The sequence below is a fragment of the Hyperolius riggenbachi genome, chromosome 2 (assembly GCF_040937935.1).
Source record: "Hyperolius riggenbachi isolate aHypRig1 chromosome 2, aHypRig1.pri, whole genome shotgun sequence".
Taxonomy (NCBI): domain Eukaryota; kingdom Metazoa; phylum Chordata; class Amphibia; order Anura; family Hyperoliidae; genus Hyperolius; species Hyperolius riggenbachi.
Genome location: NC_090647.1, coordinates 328,468,858 through 328,484,784, shown reverse-complemented (window position 1 = coordinate 328,484,784; position 15,927 = coordinate 328,468,858). Strand labels below are relative to the sequence as shown.

General features: G+C 43.2%; 1 protein-coding gene across 3 annotated transcripts in view; it reads right to left on the bottom strand.

The window, feature by feature from the left end:
- Positions 1-9,096, bottom strand: part of NKAIN1 (sodium/potassium transporting ATPase interacting 1) — a 90,994-nt gene extending 81,898 nt beyond the window's left edge. For 2 of the 3 annotated variants that reach the window (XM_068269306.1, XM_068269308.1), the window contains exon 1: positions 8,772-9,096. In XM_068269306.1, the coding sequence (XP_068125407.1) occupies positions 8,772-8,825 (54 nt within the window). In that variant the 5' untranslated portion in view covers positions 8,826-9,096. Of the gene's footprint in view, positions 1-8,703; positions 8,738-8,771 lie in introns of those variants that run through there. The other variant, XM_068269309.1, reaches the window with a different exon arrangement.
- Between the last annotated feature and the right edge of the window lie 6,831 nt (positions 9,097-15,927).

Genomic DNA, 15,927 nt, shown 5'->3' with positions numbered 1-15,927 from the left:
CACTGTTTGCACCCAGTCACCCCCCTAATCACCCATCAATCACTCCCTGTCACTATCTGACAACGCTATTTTTTTCTTTATCCCCCCCCCCTGCCCCCTGCCCACTGCCCCCTCCTGATCACCCCCCACCCCTCAGATTCTCCCCAGACCCCCCCCCCCCCCCGTGTACTGTATGCATCTATCCCCCCTGCTCACCTGTCAATCACCCGTCAATCACCCCCTGTCACTGCTACCCATCAATCAGCCCCTAACCTGCCCCTTGCGGGCAATCTGATCACCCACCCACACCAATAGATCGCCCGCAGATCCGACATCAGATCACCTCCCAAGCGCAGTGTTTACATCTCTTCTCTCCTCTAAACACCCACTAATCACCCATCAATCACCCATCAATCACCCCCTATCACCACCTGTCACTGTTACCCATCAGATTAGACCCTAATCTACCCCTTGCGGGCACCCAATCACCCGCCCACACGCTCAGATTGCCCTCAGACCCCCCCTTATCAATTCGCCAGTGCAATATTTACATCTGTTATTCCCTGTAATAACCCACTGATCACCTGTCAATCACCTATCAATCACCCCCTGTCACTGCCACCCATCAATCACCCCCTGTCACTGCCACCAATCAATCAGCCTCTAACCTGCCCCTTGCGGGCAATCTGATCACCCACCCACACCAATAGATCGCCCGCAGATCCGACATCAGATCACCTCCCAAGTGCAGTGTATACATCTCTTCTCTCCTCTAAACACCCACTAATTACCCATCAATCACCCCCTATCACCACCTGTCACTGTTACCCATCAGATTAGACCCTAATCTGCCCCTTGCGGGCACCCAATCACCCGCCCACACGCTCAGATTGCCCTCAGACCCCCCCTTATCAATTCGCCAGTGCAATATTTACATCTGTTATTCCCTGTAATAACCCACTGATCACCTGTCAATCACCTATCAATCACCCCCTGTCACTGCCACCCATCAATCACCCCCTGTCACTGCCACCCATCAATCAGCCCCTAACCTGCCAATTGCGGGCAATATGATCACCCACCCACACCAATAGATCGCCCGCAGATCCGACATCAGATCACCTCCCAAGTGCAGTGTTTACATCTCTTCTCTCCTCTAAACACCCACTAATTACCCATCAATCACCCCCTATCACCACCTGTCATGGTTACCCATCAGATTAGACCCTAATCTGCCCCTTGCGGGCACCCAATCACCCGCCCACACCTCAGAACGTCCTCAGACCCCAGCCCTGATCACCTCGCTAGTGCATTGCTTGCATCTATTTCCCCCTCTAATCACACCTTGAGACACCCATCAATCACCTCCTGTCACCCCCTAGCACACCTACCCATCAGATCAGGCCCTAATTTGCCCTGTGTGGGCTCCTGATCACTCGGCCAAACCCTCAGATCCCCCTCAGACCCCCTTCCGATCACCTCCCCAGTGCATTGATTACATCTATTTTCCCCTCTAACCGCCCCCCTGAGACACCCATCAATCACCTCCTGTCACCCCCCTAGCACTCCTATCCATCAGATCAGGCCCAAAACATCCTGTCATCTAAGAGGCCACCCTGCTTATGACCGGTTCCACAAAATTTGCCCCCTCATAGACAACCTGTCATCAAAATTTGCAGATGCTTATACCCCTGAACAGTCATTTTGAGAAATTTGGTTTCCAGACTACTCACAGTTTTGGGCCCGTAAAATGCCAGGGCAGTATAGGAACCCCACAAGTGACCCCATTTTAGAAAGAAGACACCCCAAGGTATTCTGTTAGGTGTATGATGAGTTCATAGAAGATTTTATTTTTTGTTAAAAGTTAGCGGAAATTGGATTTTTATTGTTTTTTTCACAAAGTGTCATTTTTCACTAACTCGTGACAAAAAATAAAATCTTCTATGAACTCACCATACCCCTAACGGAATACCTTGGGGTGTCTTCTTTCTAAAATGGGGTCACTTGTGGGGTTCCTATACTGCCCTGGCATTTTAGGGGCCCTAAACCGTGAGGAGTAGTCTAGAAAACAAATGCCTCAAAATGTGTATAGGACCTGTGTATAGGACGTTGGGCCCCTTAGCGCACCTAGGCTGCAAAAAAGTGTCACACATGTGGTATCGCCATACTCAGGAGAAGTAGTATAATGTGTTTTGTGGTGTATTTTTACACATACCCATGCTGGGTGGGAGAAATCTCTCTGTAAATGGACAATTGTGTGTAAAAAAAATCAAAAATGTGTCATTTACAGAGATATTTCTCCCACCCAGCATGGTTATATGTAAAAATACACCACAAAACACATTATACTACTTCTTCTGAGTACGGCGATACCACATGTGTGACACTTTTTTGCAGCCTAACTGTGCTAAGGGGCCCAAAGTCCAATGAGTACCTTTAGGATTTCACAGGTCATTTTGAGACATTTGGGTTCAAGACTACTCCTCACGGTTTAGGGCCCCTAAAATGCCAGGGCAGTATAGGAACCCCACAAGTGACCCCATTTTAGAAAGAAGACACCCCAAGGTATTCTGTTAGGTGTATGATGAGTTCATAGAAGATTTTATTTTTTGTCACAAGTTAGCGGAAATTGATATGTATTGTTTTTTTTTTCACAAAGTGTCATTTTCCGCTAACTTGTGACAAAAAAAAAATCTTCTATGAACTCACCATACTCCTAACAGAATACCTTGGGGTGTCTTCTTTCTAAAATGGGGTCACTTGTGGGGTTCCTATACTGCCCTGGCATTTTAGGGGCCCTAAACCGTGAGCAGTAGTCTAGAATCCAAATGCCTCAAAATGACCTGTGGATAGGACGTTAGGCCCCTTAGCGCACCTAGGTTGCAAAAAAGTGTCACACGTGGTATCGCCGTACTCAGAAGAAGTAGTATATTGTGTTTTGGGGTGTATTTTTACACATACCCATGCTGGGTGGGAGAAATCTCTCTGTAAATGGACAATTGTGTGTAAAAAAATCAAACAATTGTCATTTACAGAGATATTTCTCCCACCCAGCATGGGTATGTGTAAAAATACACCCCAAAACACATTATACTACTTCTCCTGAGTACGGCGGTACCACATGTGTGGCACTTTTTTGCACCCTAAGTGCGCTAAGAGGCCCAAAGTCCAATGAGTACCTTTAGGATTTCACAGGTCATTTTGCGACATTTGGTTTTAAGACTACTCCTCACGGTTTAGGGCCCCTAAAATGCCAGGGCAGTATAGGAACCCCACAAATGACCCCATTTTAGAAAGAAGACACCTCAAGGTATTCCGTTAAGAGTATGGTGAGTTCATAGAAGATTTTATTTTTTGTCACAAGTTAGCGGAAAATGACACTTTGTGAAAAAAAACAATTAAAATCAATTTCTGCTAACTTGTGACAAAAAAAAAAATCTTCTATGAATTCACCATCCTCCTAACGGAATACCTTGGGGTGTATTCTTTCTAAAATGGGGTAATTTGTGGGGTTCCTATACTGTCCTGGCATTTTAGGGGCCCTAAACCATGAGGAGTAGTCTTGAAACGAAATTTCTCAAAATGACCTGTGAAATCCTAAAGGTACTAATTGAACTTTGGGCCCCTTAGCGCAGTTAGGGTGCAAAAAAGTGCCACACATGTGGTATCGCCGTACTCAGGAGAAGTAGTATAATGTGTTTTGGGGTGTATTTTTACACATACCCATGCTGAGTGGGAGAAATATCTCTATAAATAGACAATTGTGTGTAAAAAAAATAAAACAATTGTCATTTACGGAGATATTTCTCCCACCCAGCATGGGTATGTGTAAAAATACACCCCAAAACACATTATACTACTTCTCCTGAGTACGGCAATACCACATGTGTGGCACTTTTTTGCAGCCTAACTGCGCTAAGGGGCCAAAAGTCCAATGAGCATCTTTAGGCTTTACAGGGGTGCTTACAATTAGGCACCCCCCAAAATGCCAGGACAGTGAACACACCCCACAAATGACCCCATTTTGGAAAGTAGACACTTCAAGGTATTCAGAGAGGAGCATAGTGAGTCCGTGGCAGATTTCATTTTTTTTTTGTCGCAAGTTAGAAGAAATGGAAACTTTTTTTTTTTCTTTTTTTTTGTCAGAAAGTGTCATTTTCCGCTAACTTGTGACAAAAAATAAAATCTTCTATGAACTCACCATGCCTCTCACTGAATACTTTGTGATGTCTTCTTTCCAAAATGGGGTCATTTGGGGGGTATTTGTACTATCCTGGAATTTTAGCCCCTCATGAAACCTGACAGGTGCGCAGAAAAGTCAGAGATGCTTGAAAATGGGAAAATTCACTTTTGGCACCATAGTTTGTAAACGCTATAACTTTTACCCAATCCAATAAATATACACTGAATGTTTTTTTTTTTATCAAAGACATGTAGCAGAATAACTTTTGCGCTCAAATGTATAGGAAATTTTACTTTATTTGAAAAATGTCAGCACAGCAAGTTAAAAAAGTCATTTTTTTGCCAAAATTCATGTCTTTTTTGATGAATATAATAAAAACTAAAACTCGCAGCAGCAATCAAATAGCAGCAAAAGAAAGCTGTATTAGTGACAAGAAAAGGAGGTAAAATTCCTTTAGGTGGTAGGTTGTATGACCGAGCAATAAACCGTGAAAGCTGCAGTGGTCTGAATGGAGAAAAAGGCTCTGGTCCTTAAGGGGCGAAAAGACTGTGGTCCTCAAGTGGTTAATATGCACCCTAAGTTAGGAGCATTGAAACAGTTATAAAACATTAACAGTATAAAATAGATAATGCTTGCAGTTTCATAACAAATGATGTGATTTATCAATTCATCATGTAATGAAAGTTTGTTAAACGATGTATACCCGCGAAAAATGTTCGTTTTGAATGACTGATGACGGATCCCCTCGTGGATGATCGTTCTGATCACTATTGACCCCGTGCAAATGACCGCGATCGTCCAAAGTCACGTTAGTGCTTGTCGTTTGTTCACGCGGTATGTGATTGCAGAAGATCGATCCTCCGATCCATCTTCCGTGGTCTTCTGGTGGGTATTATTCAGCTTAAGGGTCCATTTCCACTAGGAGCGGTGCGATGCGATGCGGCTACATAGCCGCATCGCACCACAGGTGTGCTGAAACACATGCACGGCAATGGCAGAGTTTCCACTGCATGCATGTTGTGTGGAGCGATCCAAAAATCTGCAGCATGCTGCAGATTCTCACACGGCCGCATCCGCCCGCAGCTGCGTTCCATCTCCTCAATTGACTTCCGCATCGGGAGATGCGGAAGTGATGCGGCCGGCGGCGGAAGTGATGCAATGCGGCTAGATAGCCACATTCGCATCACTTTGTAGTGAAAACCGACCCTTACACTTGTCATACTTAACGTGAACCCGAGGTGAGAGTGATGTGGAGGCTGCCATCTTTGTTTCCCTTTCAACAACACCAGTTGCCTGGCTGCCCTGCTGATCTATTTGGTCGCAGTAGTGTCTGATGTACACCAGAAACAAGCATGCAGCTAATCTTGTCAGATCTGACAGTAAGGTCAGAACCACCTGATATGCTGCATGCTTGTTCAGGGTCGATGGCTGAAATTATTAGTGGCAGAGGATCAGCAGGAAAGCCAGACAATTTACCGTTCCGTCAATCCGAATCTCGGATCAATTCTATTAGTCTGATTGGATTGCTTATCATTTTCCCCTCCATTGGTGGGCCCGATTGGTCGTTTCCAACTGATCTCAATGATGAGATGGATGATTGTTCAGGAAATTGTACCATTAATGGGTATCTTTAAAGTGCAAGGAATGTCAGATCGGCCATACAAGGACAGCAGCTCAATTTGATAGGTAATTAATATTAGTCGTTTAGCAGTGATCTTTAGTTCATCAGCGAGGATACAAACCTAATGCCACTGCTGCTTTGCTAGTTCACACTGCTCCATGCACCACAGAACCATGAACTTGCTGACCCTCTGGCTGCCTGATCAGAATAGATTTATTGGCACTCTTGATAACAACCAATAAACGGTACAGTATAAATCAGAAGTATTGATTAGCTGCGTGGCAGTAAAGAAATAACAGGTATATTCAATACAATCAAATCTTCATGATTAATCAACCTGTGTATGGCAGGTGTGTGAAGTGGCAATGTATGACAGCCAGAGTTCATGTGACAGTGTGGCACACAGCACTATTTCATGTGTAGGGATGGTTTCTCAGATATTCTCCATCTTTCCTAAACTTCCCTTTGAATAAGGTAAATTTAGCATATCTAAGTTAAAACGGAACTGAACTCAGAATATCTTCAATCAACTGATCTAAAAGATAAGCAACAGCATAATAATCATTAAAGAAAAACATTTCTTTGTTAAAGATGATACAAATCCTGAAATAACATCTGCAGTGTGTCTACTTCCTTATTTCATGGAAGCAGATATATTGTTAACATCCTGTGTTTACAAATTAGCTGCCCTGCCATGGCAGAGGAGATTTATGAGCTGACCCAGCTGAGGTGTCAAATTACAGTGGTCATTAGTCACAGATTAAATTAGAATTAGACAGGCTAAACTCTGTGTCCATACAATGTGCAATCATGGTCAGAGAACACAGTGCAGTATATGGATACAGAGGTTTTGAGCTTCGGTTACACGATAAAAATATGTTATAATATTCTGATTACAGCTCAGTCACCCTGGCAGTTGTTCTGTTCCATTTCTGTGACTGCACTTACACTCTACATGCAGTTGGGTTTATCAGAAGGGCAATAGTTACAAGTGAAAGGTGTTCAATACATTTCTTCTCTTCTACTACAGAGAATGTGTTCCCCAACCTCCAATGTGCTAGTATAGATCACTTTTTTCATGGTAAAATCAATTAGAAGATCACCTCAGGTTACTGTGGGTTACTAAAATGTACAGAAAGCATGTGCATTCTCAGATTTCAGCATACATAACATGCAGGCACTTAGATTTGCCTGCATGCATCTTTAATTAGCTCTCAGAGTGCTCCAGGTTCCTCACACCCCAGGGCTCTCTAATGATGTGAAGCACAACTGACTGGTGTAGATGTGCTTGGCTCTGCTCTGTATATTCTCTAGGTAGCTCCTTTCCTCCCTTCCTCCCAATTGGCTAAAGGGGGGAATCCTCCACAATGATAGGTCAATAATAATGCAAAGGAGGAAGGAAGATGTGGAGCAAAGTAAGCAGGTTATCTGCAACTGCAAAAAGCAGGTTGTGATTTTCTCATTAGAGGTCTCCAGATTCAGGGTTCCCACTGCACTGTGCAGGTCAACTAATGATGTGTGCAGCCACTTTTAAGTGCCTGCATATCACATATGCTGACAGCTCAGAAAGTAAGAAGTGAGCAGCAAGGTCAGTTAAACTGCCTTTTGCATAAGCATAAATCAGGCTACACTTATAGAACATATTAATAGCTAAAATATACATTTAGATAAAGAAAATCTTATTAGACTGGCTAACGAGCTTTGCCTCCCAGGTGGGTATTTTTGTCACAAGGTGAAGTTAAGGAAGTGGGACAATACATAGGTACAAGTGCACTACTGGGCCACTTTCATGATGCTACCAGGGTAAATTTACAACAAACACAGGAGCTATCTTGAATAGGGTTTGGAGTCATGCCAACTTGGGGTCAAGATAAAGTAAAGGAACAACTACTGTACTACTAGTTTATTTATAAACATTTTAGTTTGTATTCCTATAGTTAAAATTGATGATTGGTTCTCTTTACAGGAGGTTTCCATGACAACCACATCATGAATCTCAGTGGCAATCACTAAAATCATTTTACAATCAGAGTTTGTCCTATTCTTACAATTCAAAAGTTTCAACTTGAAACAGCGAAAGTTTCTTCTATATGGGAATCCTTATGGTCAGACCTGTTCCAATGACAGGTAATCAGCATGGATGAAATACAGTATATCTCAATGACAGCTAAACAACATTCACTCACACACATCCAAAGTGAAAGACTGAAAATGAGTCATGTGACACAAGCTGTATTGCTATTCACATATACATCATAGCTGTCAACATAAAAACAAATGGCATATACCACTACTAAAATGAAATAATGCATATTTCTGAGATTTTGCCAGCATGTCTTGTGCTGATGTGTCAAAAACAGTATGTTATAAAACAATAATTATTTAGTCTTTCCTATAAGCATCAGCACCAAAAGGTGTCTTACTTTCTGAAAAACTCTTCTGAAATAAAAAAAAAAAACTATTTAGCAAACTCAGCTTTACATAAAGACTAGAAGTTTAAATAAAAAAATAGCATATGCTACACTTAAAACAACACTATTCAAATAAACATAAATGTTAATATTACATACAATGATATAAATATATCACACATAAATATATATGCATGTATATCCCCGTACACACAATATCCATCCATGCATGCAATATACTGGTGTCTATTCTGTTCAATTAATAATAACACATTTCATAGCTGGTAATATTCACTGCATGCATTTACACTGAACTGCTTACACCAACCATAATAGAAGCCAAATTGCTTATATACTGTACACAATATTTGTGCATTGCAAATTGAAAGCAAGAGATATTTGGGGCTTCTTAAATACAGTATTAATTGCTGGAAAAGCTTTCAGTCTGATCAGCCAGAACAGGGAAATAAGAGGATGAATCATTTGCACAGCAACATCAATGTACATACAGTAATGATGTGTTAATCCTATTACTGTTTCCCAGAATCCCATCAGACCGGTTATTGTTTTAACTCACCAGCTGCAGGCAGCAGATCCCAACCAAGGTACATCTACCAGTGCATTTGCCCATAGTGGATGGATCCTGATCCTACACGATTGCAGGCTTTGGTGTAGACAATCCTGATGTGATGGGGAAGTCCTTACAAATGTCAGCTCCTCAGCCTAGCATATTCTGCATTTTCCCTAGAAAGAAAAGGCCTGATGGGTTACAGGACCATGTTTAGAAATGCCACCCTACAAATCTACATGCTATATGGAAGAGGAGGAGCATTCAACCTTATGTCCTCTTTGTGTTGGTCTATTGTGTGTTTTGTGTATGAGAGGGGGAGAGAATAGGAGTGGCAGGGAGAGAGGACAAGCCACACACACCCACCCACCCTATAAGGAATCACCCACCCCTCCTTTTCTGTAGTAAAGAACATGCTATTCACTCCTTCCTGGCCAGACTCTGGGTGTGGAGAGAGGAGGAGGTAGCAGAGAGAGATAGTCAGGGGGGCTCAGACCCACCACTTGCCACCCCCTTTTTTATACCCACGAGCAAACGAATGCCAGCTGCAAAATCTCTTTTGTTAGATCGCAGCGGAAAGCAGATATATTCTGTGCAGCAAATGCAGCCTTGTACAGGTCCATTATCACCTCTCTTGCATCTTCACTTAGCATCCCAATTTTATATCAGCATCACATTACAGCATCTGCAGTTCTCACTACCAGTACAATGCTTTGTTTTGTTGTGTATGAAGTGCTCAGTAACCCTGCTACTCAACCTCTTTTCACAGAGCTATTCTGCAATCCATTACAGTCTGTGAAATCCATTATTCTGTCTTTCTTTGGTGCGATCAGAGGGAATAGCTGTTTACTGCCCCTTTCACCTCTGACCAGACCTGTGATCTTTCTACAACTTAACCAAGTTAGCCTTCTGTCAGAACATTTTCATTAGGCGCCCATCCACTACACTTACCAGTCCCACCATCAGCTGTCTGCCCAATCACTGATAATGGCAAAATGCTATGCTCTGTATGCAAATATTATATAGATAGATAGATAGATAGATAGATAGATAGATAGATAGATAGATAGATAGATAGAGATATATAAAGATGGGCAGCACAGTGGCATAGTCCCCAGCTCGAATCCCAGCCAGGGCAACATCTGCAAGGAGTTTGGATGTACTCCCTGTGTTTGCACAGGTTTCCTCTGGGCACTCTGGTTTCCTCCCACATCCCCAAAACATACAGATACATTAATTGGTTTGATTGTGAGCCCCTCTGAGGGACAGTCAGGTGACAAGACAATATACTATGTACAGCGTTGCGGAAAATGTTGGCGATCTATAAATACTAAATAATAATAGTTATATATGTACACACACAAACAAACATATAAAGTCACAGCACTTATTAAATCACATGTATGGAACAGTTAAGCTGGCCACTAACGGTCCAATTTCTAGCGAAAAATCGTTCGAGCGATCAGAAATTCTGATCGGATTGGTTGTAAATAATCTCCATTGGTGGACACAATCGATTATGAACGAGTGAAAAAAATGTCGCCCGAATGAATTTTCGTCGAACGAAAATTTGGATTTTCTTGGTGGTCGTGATAGATAGGAAGCAAAGATTGGTTAGTTGATGGTGTAGTGAACGATTTTTCGACCGATCAGAATTTCTGATCGCTCGAACGATTTTTCGCTAGAAATTGGACAGTTAGTGGCCACCTTTAAACTGATCAGGTGCATGCTTGTTCCAGGTGACTGACTCAGGAACTATGGAACTTACATTACAGCCTCTAGGAAAATGTCAGGAAGGCAGGTTTTATATTTATTTATCACCAAGTATTCCTGGCGCTATGAAAGTCTACTATAAGATTAGATGCAAGGAAAAAAGGGGCATCCTTTTCTGATCTACAATCCCTTCTTCAGAGCAGAGCAATGTCTCCAGTTGCTCCTGCTTAATGGTACCCTTAGTGAGAAAGTGGAAAATCTTTCTGCATATCTCCAGGCCGCTGACCAGCAGGGTCTCCTCATTTGGAGCCTACAAACCTCATTTGTTTCAGTAGCACAGCTAAGCACCCCTGAGGCTACCTGCTACCACAGCTTGCAGCTGCTCAGCTTTTGTTCAGCAAGACATAGCGCACCCTTGGACATCCATTGGCTACAATGTGGGTTATGTCACCCAAGCCAGGAAATTAATTTGAAAGAAATATTCCTTAGAATATTCCTTGGATCTTTTTTTGAAACACATGAGGCTTATCAAAACCCAGTTATGCAAATTCAAAGAGGTACAAGAGGTCCAGATTAATCAGATATACAATGCGGTAGCTGCTTCTTGGTTGCTTGTAAATGGGCTAGATAGAATAGGTAAATTGTTACATTAGCTATAAAATGTAAACAAGCATGTAGGATTCAGCTGCCAAAAGATCTTCCATACAAAAGATCTTCCCATGAATGCATACACTTGGATTGGCCAATTATCCCTGGTGGAGGTAGGGGGTGGGTAGAAGGAGAATAACTTCTTAAAATAGCTCTTTTCTTGGTATACAGTGCAGTCTAGATGCCCACCCCCAAGAAGAGTTGGTAAAAAGCTACCAGAAATAGCCATATAGACCTACAATCCTTTCTCGATTCTACTAAAAACAACTGAACTAGGTAAGGATTATCTAGGCAAGTCTACAAATTGCTTTTCATATTTGGAGCATTGAACAAATCTGGTAAGTAAGAGTATACCACAGGCAAGGAATATTTTAAGAGATGTCCTCATGGTTATAATAATCACTGTATATGAAGTATAAATCAGTGGTGCATAGCTGTACAACTGCTGTTCTACTTGGTGAATAAATCTGATTCTGATTTACTGTCATTCAGGGACAAAGCAATGCACATAAAAATAACAACTAAAAGTTAATAAAAGCTAAAAAAAAAGTATAAACAGGGGCGGTCGTTCCATGAAGCAGCCTGAAGTGAGTAATTCAGGTGGCAGATTACGTGGAGGCGGTGCTGGGCATAAACCAGAAGTGGTTGTGACGTCATGTGTCACAACGCTGCCTGAAGAGAGAGTGACACCGCCGCCTGCTGTTTGCCTGCCATTCCCCCGCCCAGCACCACAGCAGAAGCGAAGGCCTGCAGACAGGTTGCAGTTATGAGGAGAAGGAGCTACCGCCGATGGAGAGGAGACCGGGACCCGGTGTCGGGAGAGCCGCAGACAGTGCCGACTCACTAAGGACAAGAATGGCTAACAGTGGAGAGGGGGGGGGGGGGGGTGTAAGTAAAATGAGTGTGCTGTGCTAGGCCCATTGCCAAAACGCCTGACTGCATCGCTATGCACTACACATAGCTGTCACAGTTTTACAGGGTCTTGAAGGGGGGCTCTGACAGAAAAAGAGGTCAGTGCAGGATCCTGAATGGGGTTTGTGCTAAAGGTCGCCATCACCGTGCAGGCTCTTCAAGGATATATTTGGTGGCTGGGGATGAGAGATATAATCCTATAATGCAGCACGGGCTCTTAAAGGGTGAAAGTGAAGTGAAGAAACAAATACTGACATATAATTTATACAGAAAGCAGCTTCTACTCAGCCTGCCTGAATTGATGAAAAATAAGCTGCAGGCATAAAGCGGCAGTAGTGGTCACGATACTATGGCGCAGTCGCATTAGTCTTGCCACGGCCTTGGTGGCCATGTTGGATTCTGGCACCACTGATTTATAGTGGTTGAACGTTTAGAGTGGAAGTGTTCTATAATCTTGTTTAGAGGAAAGCTTGTTGGAGGGGTGCCCTCACAATGTCTGCTTCAGGCAAAAAAAAAAGTCCAGATCTAGTCCTGAGTAGAAACCTGTTTTTGAAGCGACGGTGGACCTCATCCAACGTGTGTAGACCATGGCCATGGCTCATCCAACGTGTGTAGACCATTTGACTCACATAAAAAGAATGCAATATCTCTAAGGGGCAGGAACGAACCACAGGGCGGGGGCTCAGGTGGTAGGAGGAGGAGTAGAGGAGGGGATATGTGTTATGTATTGTATGTGATTTTTGTGAAAAAAAGTTAAAGTTCTTAAAAAAAAGTGGATTGCATACAGGGAAGTGTAGGAGAGTTTATATAGTCCATATAAAGCGTATTACGTGTATAACCACAAACACTGGCTCACATGACAGCTGGGGGTCCCGGACTTTCTCACTGGCCGGGGCCCCCAAACCACCATGCGATACCTAGAGGAAAGTGCGGGTGGGCCCCAGAATTCTCACCACCAGGGAATTCACATCTATGATTACGTCCGACCCAAGCCTCCCACCTGATTGAAGATTTTCCTGCTTTGTATAGTAGCCCAAGCGCACTAAAAATGCACTAAAAATGCAACAGGGTAGATTATTTGGATTGGAAAAAGCCACAAACCCATTCCACTACTCAAAATGTTTGCTGCAGTTGCCATTGGCTGTTAAGTACCTCGGGTTTTGCAATCCGCATTGGATTGTAAAATGCTACTATTGGAAAAGGGCCCTAATGTCTTTTCCACATTGGCTGAAAAAGTGTGAAAACGCATTTCATCAACTTCAGTCATTTTAAATCTATGCGCAGATGGGGTCTTGTTTTGGAAAAATCTAAATAACTACTGGATTGGAAGCTAAACCTTATTGGCAGTATCTATACACAGTATCTCACAAAAAGGAGTACACCTTTCACATTTTTGTAAATATTTTTTGTAAATATTTTATTACTGTATATTACTGCATATACAGTATTGTCTTCATGGGACAATACTGAAGATATGACACTTTGATGTAATGTATATAGTCAGTGCGCAGCTTTTACTACAATGTATATTTGCTGTCCCATCAAAATAACTCAGTACACAGAGCCAGTGGTGTAATTACAATTCATGGGGCCCCCATTGCTCACAACACTTCCCTTGCCTCCCCTTAGTGCCCTTCACGAGCTGTTGGCCCATCTCACAAGAGTCATAAAACAAGTGTGGCCATTATGATCTTCACACCCATATCAAGTGTAGCCACAAAAACACCTGATCTGAAGTATAGTCCCCTGTATCAGAGAAACGGAAGGTTATTAGTTGAGACCTCTAAACAGCTAACCAAAACAGGTTATTAGTTGGGCCCCCTGTGTTCACTGGGGATGCTCCTCTCTAGTTATGTCCCTGCACACAGCCACCTCTGGCAACAAAAGTGAGACACTTCTGTGAAGAATGTCAAAATTCTGCCCAATTAGACATTTTCTCTCCCCAGGTTCATATACTTGTTAGTGTTACAAGATCTTAGGTGTACATAGAGAGCGGGAGTGGTAAATTTGGTGTTATCGCTCTCACACTCTCACATACTGCTCAGTGGAATTTCAGTATGGCACCTGATGACAGAGAACTCTCCAAGTGAACTTCAATAAAAAAAGGAATTGTTGCTCTAAATAAGGATGACCTAGGCTATAAGAAGATTGCCAACTGTAAGGCTTGGTGGTGTATTCTCCACAGTCAGCATGCAACGCATGAGCTGGCGTGGAGGAGGTACACACACTAGCACCAGGAAACAGGCTATCCCTAGTATAGTGGAGGGGAGGACTGACTCCAATAGGAGATTGTGGCGCACAGAGCCAGTGCAGATCTGACAGCCACAAACAATGCTTTCGTTATAACGTCTCAGCGCAAAGTAGCGCTGAGCGCATAAACCAGAACTGAGGAGATCAGGACAGGTAGTCAGAATGAACGCTTGCTAGCTAGCGGCTACTTAGCGACAGCAAGCGTCCAAAACCAGACAGACTGGAATGAGGCAGCCAATGCGATGCGGCGATGGCGTGCCTCACAAAGACAGGACAGGACAGTCAGAAAATAGCAGGATTAAGATAGATGAACGTAACACAGATAAATATACAATAAGTATGTTTTCCTAGCGTATTACAATTACAGCTATCAATGAAACTATTTGTAACGTCTGACTAACATATGTATATATCGGCAATGAACCGATATATGACATAAGCAGGAACGCTGACTAACACTGGAGCAAAACAGGCAACAGGGCTCAGAAGGATTCGCTATCTCTTCGCAGAGATGAACGCAATCCACAAACGGTAACAGGACAGGATTCAGAAGGATTCGTTATCTCTTCGCAGAGATGAACGCAATCCACAAACAGTGACAGAACAGGATTCAGAAGGATTCGTTATCTCTTCGCAGAGATGAACGCAATCCACAAACGGTACCAGGAACAGGATAACTAGCTCAGCACGGGTGCTCACGGTACGCGCAAACTACCAAAACGTGCTGGAAGGCTGACTAACTGCACACAGGATATAAACAGTTCGTGTACGTATACATCAGCGACACTGATGTATTAACGTAACACAAATACAAGGAAAATAATAAACGTGCTGGTATGCATATATATTGGCAATGAACCAATATATGATGCAAAGACCAGCAAAGTATCTTTAACAAGAAACACGATCGGGGGCTAAAGCGACAGCAAGGCAGGCTTAAGCTGAAGCTATGAAAACCCAAGGAAACCCTGCAGGAAGCAGATCTTTATACTGAGGTCATCCAATGGGAGCAGACATGCAGATTCCCACACAGGTGAATGATAATCAGTCACAAGCTGACAGCAGGGAAAGACAGACAAAGCTATGCAACTTGCATGGAAATAGATCAGAACTGCCTGAGCTGCAGCACTACTTCCAGCAATAGCTGCTGCAGCAGCGATCATTACAGTACCCCCGCCTTTAAAAGCGGATTCCAGACGCTTTTCAAAACTGAAATTTCCAACAAAACAGTCTGACTGATAATTCATGATGACCGGGACAGCCCGGCAAGACCGAATTCCAGAATCAGTCCCCACAAGACTGGACCCATCAGAACCAGAACCTACAGAACCATGCCCATCAGTACTACAAGCCCCAGTGTGACACCCATCAGAACCATGATTTCCAGAAGAAAGCCCTCCGAAACTCCCTGAGCGATACCCACCGCCTTCCAGGAACCGTTCAGAAACGCCAAAGCCTTTGCAATGCCCACCGGTACTGTCTTTACCAACACAAAACCCACTGTTGAACCAGTCCAAGGCACCAGGACAAGTTTTCTCAGAGACCTCCCAGAACACCTTGAAGCTCCAAAGAGATCCCCATAGGTCAGAATGCCCCTTAGGCTCACATGGAGAACCATCAAGAACCCCTATGGAACCTAGGG